The sequence below is a fragment of the Lycium ferocissimum genome, chromosome 2, assembly GCF_029784015.1.
Source record: "Lycium ferocissimum isolate CSIRO_LF1 chromosome 2, AGI_CSIRO_Lferr_CH_V1, whole genome shotgun sequence".
NCBI lineage: Eukaryota > Viridiplantae > Streptophyta > Magnoliopsida > Solanales > Solanaceae > Lycium > Lycium ferocissimum.
Window position 1 is genome coordinate 39485182 of NC_081343.1, and position 9172 is coordinate 39494353.

The 9172-nt window shown below is 33.0% G+C and overlaps 1 protein-coding gene across 2 annotated transcripts; it reads right to left on the reverse strand.

The window, feature by feature from the left end:
• Positions 1-390: 390 nt before the first annotated feature.
• LOC132036862 (BEL1-like homeodomain protein 4) lies at positions 391-8965 on the reverse strand. 2 transcript variants are annotated; one of them, XM_059427261.1, is made up of 5 exons: positions 8669-8965; positions 7171-8434; positions 5322-5704; positions 3148-3208; positions 391-957 (listed from the first exon to the last, which is right to left on the reverse strand). In XM_059427261.1, the coding sequence occupies exons 2-5, from the start codon at positions 8302-8304 to the stop codon at positions 496-498; spliced, it is 2040 nt and encodes a 679-aa protein (XP_059283244.1). In that variant the 5' UTR covers positions 8305-8434; positions 8669-8965; the 3' UTR covers positions 391-495. The 2 variants fall into 2 exon arrangements, with proteins under 2 accessions (XP_059283244.1, XP_059283252.1); XM_059427269.1 differs by lacking the exon at positions 8669-8965 and having other exon boundaries at positions 7171-8633.
• Between the last annotated feature and the right edge of the window lie 207 nt (positions 8966-9172).

The following is a 9172-nucleotide window of genomic DNA, read 5'->3' on the forward strand; positions in this document are numbered from 1 at the left end:
AGGAAGTAAATTTGATTATGTCGACAAAATCCCGAATATAAAACAAAAATCTTTGCTTTAAGTACTACTCAATTATAGAGGTTGCTTTGTTACCGTAGAGATGGTGTTAGGTATGTTGAGTTTTAAATCGATTCATAACTTAGAAACTGAAATTATGCTTATAACCAAATAAACGGTATTAGTTGAGTTTTGCATAGGTTTTATTAGTTTTGCCGGTTTTAATACATGAATAAATTCACTATCTGACCAGCAACCAATTATGACCCCTAACAGTATATAGATGTGGGTGTGTTGTAAGCTAAGGTAAAGCAACTGTTTCTCATTATTTATCTTGTGAGATGAAGGGCATAACATGATTTATAGAGGAAAATTATATGTGCAACCAAAATCTGGTGTAATTTGCTGCAGTAAGTAGAATTTAGTATAAACTAATGGGGTAACAATATATATCTATATTATGATTCATGTAGCAGCCTTCAAATTAAAATATCTTAATTAACCGTAAAAATGCGTATTCTCGGGTAGATTTCCTGCATGGTGCAATCCTAAGGTAAGAGAAACATCACCCGAAGTGGTCCCAAATCTTATCATCGTCGATCCAATTTCAGAATCTTGAATCGACGGCAATATTTGAGTTGGCATAGAGGAAGAATGGCTATTCATTGCAAAAATTGAAGGGTTGTTTTCAGGGGCATTCATTTGGGATCTTTTGTCTGAAGCAACTGTTGTATTAATTGTGGCAGTGGCAGCTGGTTTTGTTTCTGTTGTTGCTGTATTGGTAGAAGAACTGCTAATATTAGGCGTTGGTGTTTGTGCATTGATATTGCTGGTAATGTTTTGGTTTTGGCTAGTATTATTATCTTCCATGCCATCATCTTCTTTGGCTTCTCGTTGATACATATCTTCTACCATCGGCTTCCACAACCGCACCCTTGCATTTATGAACCAGTTTGCAACCTGCATATATAAGACAACATTATATAGAGACTAGAATAATATACTTAACTCAGCATTATGATGTCACCAGATCCATGAAATATTTGACTGTTCTGACCTCGAAAACAAAATCTCTAAACTTAAACACAATTATTAGAGTCTACGAGTAAGGTGGTGATGACCAGCAGCAGGATTTTCACATAAGGGGTTCAAATATCTGATATATGAAGTAAATACACGAAGAAGTCAAAGGTTTCAACATCTACTATATATACATAAAAAAATTATTTTAACCTTGTATACATAATGTAACTTTTCACCGAGGGGTTCGGCCCCCTGGTGGCTACCTAGCTCCGCCCCTGGTGATGAGTTTTGATTGGGGCGTATGATGCAATCTCGAGAAAAAAATACTCCTACTTTAGTAATATACGTACTAAAATTATTATTTTTCCTACAACATGCCCTGTCAAACGCAACCTAAAATGTAACTGATTAGTAGTATCAAGTATCAACTAGTAAACTTGAGTCCTAATGTTTGGATGTACGTACATTCCTCTGAAACTTTACTATTTCTTCTTTTAACTTATCTGGAATTTATTTCTTTGGGGAAAGAATCTAAGAATAATATGAAGGGGGGCCAAAAGACAGTTGTGGCATTGCTTTATCCGAAGGAAGGAAAACTGGAGAACGAAACCCTTTGCAGTAAGGTATACCCCACGAATATCTTTGGATTTAACTATACTATATTAAGGGGATGGTTGGTTCACATGCTTTTCTTTATTTGGTTAAAAAGGCTTAATTAGGCTACTACATATTAACGCAAGTATAATGCGAGAATGATAATGCAGCTAGGATTGTTTATGCGGTAAATAATAACGAGAGAATTTATGTAAAGTGATTAATATTGCAAGAACTAAGTAATATTTAGAGATTACATACTTTGAGAGATATTTTATCATTAAATATTTCTATCCACTGTATGACTAACACACATTATCTATTTTCGCATCTTATACCCCAAAATAACTAATATATCTATTTTCGCATAATTTAATGCAAGTATTAATACCTCCAGCAAACCCTTCATAAAAGAATTATGCATGAATTTTTTTTTTTGACACCAACCAATGTAGTATAAGTTGTTGAGAGACCATTTTCTTAATCGCTCTAACCAAACCTAGTATTTTCTCTATTTTGTTTTACGTGAATTAATGTTTTTGCAATTTATGACCTTAAACATGTCATGATATTTATATAGTAATAAAATCATGTCATTAAGAGTCAAATAAGAAGTTTAAACTTATTAATATATTTACAAATATATAAGTGTGGCATTCTTTCAAAACATACTAAAAAGGAACTGTCACATAATATGAACAAAAAGAGTATTATATTATGAAGAATTTTATCTTCGGGTTATTTTTTTTCAATCCCTGCTGCCGGACAATCGTTAACATTGTATTTTTTTAAAAAACCATTTAGCATGTTTTTGAATTAAAAAATGTCAAGTTGCTTTAAAAAATAAGTCTACCTATTTTTTTAGTAAACTTATTTTTTAAAGCCACATGGTAATTTTTTTCTAGTGGGTCGAGTCTGGTTTATTTTAAAAAAATGAGTAGACTTATTTCTTTTTTAAAGTCAAGGAAATATTTTGTTTAAACGAACGAACAACCCACTAAAAAAACAAAAATTGTCTCGTGGCTTTAAGAAATGGGTTGACTTATATTTTTAAAGCCACGTGACTTTTTCTTAATTAAAAGATAAGCTAAATGATTTTTAAACAAAATTCTGGCAACAAAAAGGATATATTTGCTCCATTTGTATAACGGCATGGGTATATATGCACCACTTTTTTAACGAGTGGTATATCTACTCTAAATCGCAAAGTTGGGGGTATACCTGCTGTAAGAGACTATTTGGATGGGCTTAAAAAAAGCAGCTTATAAGTTGCTTTAGATAAGCTAAGCCAAACGGGCCTAATTATTTTTTTTGGCTTATTTTAAGCACAAAATGGCTTTAAACTGGCCAGTCAAACACTCAAAAAAACTGAAAACAGCTTATTCAGCAACTTATAAGCCAATACAAACGGGCTCTAAATCGCAAAGTTAAGGGATATATATGCACCTTTGACTTTAATTTTTTATGCAGATAATGAATAACAAGAGGAAAAGGATGTGAAAGACAGAGAAATTTAGAGTAGAGTGGGTGAACCTGATTTCTGGAGAGACCTGTCTGTCGTGCTAACAGATGCTTATCTGCATCACTTGGATACCTGTTGAAAAAAATAAGCAGAAAAATGATAGTACTATCAGAACGAATCCCTTACTTAAACCGTATAAAGAGATGCAAATGCTTTCCTTATCCGTAGATGAGAATTGACACTTTTTCCTTTCTTTTTTCTGTATGTATATTGGCGTGGCTATCGAAAAAGGAAAGACCAACTTCAGCATGTAGATCTGGCAAAAGCAGGATTAAAGCGAGAAGACAACTGCAGCTCTGATATTTTTCTTAACATTCATTCATTAGATAGATAGATAGATAGATTCTCTTGCTTTTATCGTCATTGTTAACTTGTTGCCATGCATATCTGCTTAATGAGCACTACATTTTCCTTCCACAAGAGAATATCATCTATCTAAATTTGGAAATATTTGACTTAACTTTTCATTTTATTTTTAATGATGGTCATGCAAATATAATGGTATGCTTGAAATCGGAACTTTTAAAAGTTATTAATCAAATATCATGACGTAGTATTTAAGATTATAAATTTCAAAATTTCTTTATGTCTTTCTTAATCTTCATGTCTAGTCAAATTACAACATACAAAATTGAAATCGAGGGAGCATAAAATAGTCTTTGCATTTTAGTTCACTTTAGAAAATTAACATATTTGTATTTAAAAACTCTTTGATTTTAATATTTTTACTTAACTATAAATGAAATGGTATTGTATGTTAATGACCTCAGAAATCTAGAACTTTTCAAAGGCATGCCTAAGTCAGACAGACACTACAAATTGTACTGCAAGGTAAAAGTGGTGCACAAAAAAGTAGAGGTAATTTTGCATTTCTTTAAACTGAGAAGAAAGGACTGAATTCCAGCAGTGCCTTTAAACACCGACTGCAAAGAGAGGGGAAAAGAAAGAGAAAAGAAAATCTATGAGGATTGGAAATGCGTTTAGATTAGACTAATAAAAGCTGATTGGACTAAAATTCATTTTGTCCAATCATAATGCCATGATCATGGGATCTGTACTTTCGTCATTAACTTTTGGTTCTGCGGTAAATTTGAAGATTTTGATTTTGTAAAGGTACTAAGGTAGAGTCTACAAAATGAAATGCAAGTCAACAAAGAGATATTTCTTCCGTCTCATATTAGTCATCAATGTTATTAAAAATACTTATTTCAAAATATTTATCATTTTATAAAATCAAGATAAAATTTAATTTTTATTCTTAACATTAACTGTTCTTGAATATAACCAATATTGAATAGAGTGCAATTTTGGAGAGAGATAAGGATAAAATAGTAAAAATAGTACTAGTATCTTTTATTTATGATTTCTTAAGAGTCGTGCAAAAGAGAAATGTGATAACTAAGATGGGACAGAGGGAGTATATAGTTGTTTAGTCTCATCTCTGTAACACATTGTTTAGCCAATTCCAAAAGGATTAACATTTTTTGTATTTAGAGACAATTTAATTTTGAATTTTTTATTATACTATTCACAATCACATAAAATTTTAGTTTCTTTTACATCATCAATTTCAATTTTTTTTCCTTTCTTCTTTCTTAAAACTTTGTGACCAGTTAAACATGATCACATATAATGAGACGGAGGGAGTAACTTATATATAGTGGAGTAGTATAATCTTCTTACGCACTATATTAGTATAATTTAACATTTTGTAACATATTATTTGACTTAATTTTTAGAGGGATCTTAACATTTTAACCAAGCCACAAAAAAATATTTACCCACCTAGCCGTAATCGTCTGTAATGCATATCAGTGTATAACAAGTATGAATGCATACACACTACAATACAGTAATTATATTGCTTAAAATTTATTAAACAAAATACTACTTCCCGGTTCAAAATAAGCGTTCTCTTAGCCTTTAACACACCCTTTAAGAAAATACTAACTCCTGCACACAAAAAAAAAGTATTTTGACTAAACTATTTTTACATAATAAAACTCTTGATAATTTATTATCTAGAGTAATTAAGGGCAAATTTGAAAAAATAGAGTTAATTCCTTTTTGGTTATGTAAGTGGACACTTATTTTGAACTACAATAAAATGACTAAGTGAACATTTATTTTGAATGGGAGGGAACAATGATTAGGATAAAAGTTAAAGTGAGAAAGAAAGACGTACGGATTGAGAAAATGTTCGAAAAGCCAAGCTCTTAAAATATTGACAGAGCGTTCAGGTAAGCCCCTTTGTGGTCTCCAAGCTTCTTGTTCCATCATTCCCATTTGTTGAAATGCCCTTTGTTGCCTCAAGCTTTGTTCTAGCACCTTAAGCCTTGGTGTTTCTCCTTTAGTCAATCCTGAAGTGCTTGCATCTTTTTCTCCAAGCACTTCACAGCTTTGCTTCAATTGTGCTGTTACGCCATCTTTTAGACACTTGAAATGTCGAGACATGGCTTTCTGTGCAAGTGAAGTGTAGGGAAGTGCAGCACCGAAACCCATGAATAGATCGAATGAGTTAACTACCATCTGCATTTGTTCGCAATAGTGGTTGTATCTTTTGTCTACCTGCTTGCAAAACAAATAATCATTTTAGATAAGAGTTTTAAGTTAATTTATTTACACTATCAATTTATAGTCTTATACCAACAATATTTGTAGATAAGTCTACTTGAGATGTTGAATTTATAATCTTGGAAATAAGATAAAGTACCTACTATAACATGTAAAGGTAATCTGATGATGTAAAAAATTGCTTACACTATCACATTTTTCTACACTATTTTATACTTTTTGAAATAGAGCTTTAAGTTCTGTACACTGACAGTCTATAATATTTTTGTTGTATCAGGCTAAGGTATCTGCAATAACGATAAGTGTTTATAACAATTACTATGATTTAATAATTGTTTGTGTATATAACTTAAACCCTTTAAACTAATACTACTTATTAATATTGCCTGCCAATAAAAGAGATATAAGGAAATAGCAGAGAACAAATTAAACACCCTCCCCTAAAATTGTGACTTTGCCTTCCATTAGTTGAAAAACATAAGGTGCAGCTGGGAAGTCAAATTTCCTCAACAAGAAAACTACTCCCTAAAACTGTGACTTTACCTTCCATTCAAGCAAACAAGAATATAGAAATAATAAGGGAAAAAAAGAAGAAGAAAGATACATAAATACGTATACTCTAATAAAAAGGTAGAAAGCTGTTTGACCAAAAAAAAAAAAAAAGAAGGTAGAAAGCTGATAGTATATGTGAGCAATAATACATTGGGAAATGATTGTTGTTTTGAAGAAAGAATATCCTATGTGTGTTTTTGTTGCATGTGCCTAAGCTTAGCATTTTCACAATACAGCGATAATAATAATATAATGTATCAAGAAACAAAATAAAGTAAATCATATTCTCGCAGAAGGATTTATAAGCATCACTTTTTTTGTCTGTATTGAAATCTGTTGGTCGTACAATCATATTGCATTTAAGGGTAATATCTACTGCTGGAGGGTTAACATATTTTGGCAGAAGTATTTAGCTTGATGGAAGAGTGCGAGCAGATTACCAAACCAAAATCTTATGTTATGCTTAACACCCCACCTGTTAAATACTCATTTCTAAATTAAAATGAAATCAAACTCAACCTACTCAAATCTATGGACTTCACAAACCTATTTCTCTCTTAGCCGGCTTTCTATATTATAAAATATTCCTCCAACTACCTTAATTTTCTAATCCTTCCCTTTCTTGTGGTTTTAACTTGTACTCAATTAATTAACATAGTACTAAATAAACAACAATGATTGGCCATTGACCCCAGAGGCGAATGTACGGATTTATCTGAACTCAGTAATTTTGACTCAAATTATATATTATAAGTTGAAATTCACTAAATAAGCATAAAAATACATTTCGAGCCTAGTAAATTGAGTTGTCATAGAATTTCTAACTCGAATGCATGATTTTTAAATTCTGGATAAGCCCCTAGTTAATTCTATAAAGAAATAGAGAGAGGGAGAAAGATTATACATGCCTCATCAAGCATGGTTAAAAGTTTGACCTTCCTTCTCTGATGATCAAGCCTATCCGCAGCTGACAAATTAGGAGGGATATCCTTTGAAGAAGATGAATTATTATTACTGCCACTAGGGTTAGATGCTGATGTTGTGTTGTTATTCTTGGAAACTTTGTTGATCTTTTGGGATAATTGACCCCTCCCAACACTGCAAAACTCTTCCAACAACTCTTGTGCAGCTTTGGCATACTTAGAATTCCTCAACACATTGACTATTCCAAGTGAAGAACCAAAACCAACATGATGAAATTGATGATGATTTTGACTTCCTTGATTGAAAAACAACATTTCTCCCCCACTACTGCTCATCCTTAATTCTTCCACCTTGGCTGCTTCCAAATGTTGTAAAGAAGATGACAAGGACAATGAAAGACCTTGCCCTTCCATTACATTTACATTAGGGGCATTAAAGTGGTTCCCCGTGGTACTTGCTCCTCCATATGTGAATTGACCGAAATGCCCTCCTGCTGGACTAGGAAACCCTTGAAGAGGTGAAGTAGTAGGTTGTGAAGAAGATTGTGATATTGGTGACCTTGGCTGTGGATTCATAAGGAAAAGTTGCATGGACTCCACCGTATTTATACTTGGTATCTGATTGTGCTGACGCTGATAATGCGCAGTTACACTATCACGGTTATCCAGTACCTTCGAATTCACATCTTTTGCATCTCCTAATGGAACCTGCAAACTTCCACCAACTACGACCCCTTGTCGGTTACCAAACCACTCATTCCCTAAATCCGTTGTTGGAGGTTGCTGTTGCTGATGATGTGGCTGTTGATTCTGGTATCTATAGTTATGAGACAGTTGACTCTGCAACAACTCAGTTGCAGTAGTCGCCGGGGCCATCGTCTGAAAATTGAACATTTCAGACAACATTCCGGCTGTCTCATAACCTTGGATTCCACTTGATTCTCCTTCTTCTTCATTAGTGGATACCATGCGCAGTGGCGGCTCAAACCCTTCTACTGTTAATTTTTCTCCTCGGATCTGGTGGGCGATATGTTGTTGTTGTTGTTGGTGGTGGTCTTGAGGTCTCTCGAATCCACTCGAGAAACTAGAAAGACCTTGGCGATGATAATCTTGGGACATAGGATTATTCGAAGAATTGAACTTCTCTCAAAATTGGACGGTTGAAGTGTATGACTATCTCATCTCATCTCATCATCTTCTTGTCTTCCACCATCATGATAAATTAACCCACGTCCTTCTTTTGCTCTGTCTACCATGGATCGAGCATAAGATAGTAAAAATAAATAAACGTTTATGATACTCCTCATAGATATACGACAAAGAGATCATGGATACAACTATAATTAGAAGTGAGGAAAGTATAAAAAAGGGTGCAAAGAGGAAAAGGGAGAAAGAATCAAAGTAGAGACTTTTTTGTTTTTTCAATTTCTTTATTCAAAAAAGAACTTCAGTTTTATCCATGTAAGCAGCAGAATATAATTACCTCATGGAATTGCAGGCCGGAAAGGTTGCAAAGGCTCTCAGTTATCGTTTTCACTTCTGTAGGATTCAAAAAGAAAAGGATCGCTTCAACTAATGAACGAATTTTTTTCTTTCTTTCTCTTTCTCTCTGTATCAGTTGTTTGTTTGTAAGGCTATCGTTTTTACTTTCATTCTCTATCTCTGTCTTTGTCTCTCCTTTGTTACTCTTTGTATTTGCAGTGATTGTTGTCTCTGCTATCGCCTTCTGGAAAGAGAGAGTCCTATAAGTAACAACAATAAAGTGTACTTTTAAAATAGAGATGGAGTTTCTTGATAGTGTGATTTATTGTGGTTTTTCTTATATACATTGTTATAGAATTATACGTCGATAATAAATAATATTTGCACTTTTAACATGCAGCAATAGGTAACCTGCCTCATTAATTCAAATTAGTACTCTTTATTAATTTTACTCTTTGTAGACATAGACATATAGAAGGGGAACTTTGGAGCAACGGTAAACTGA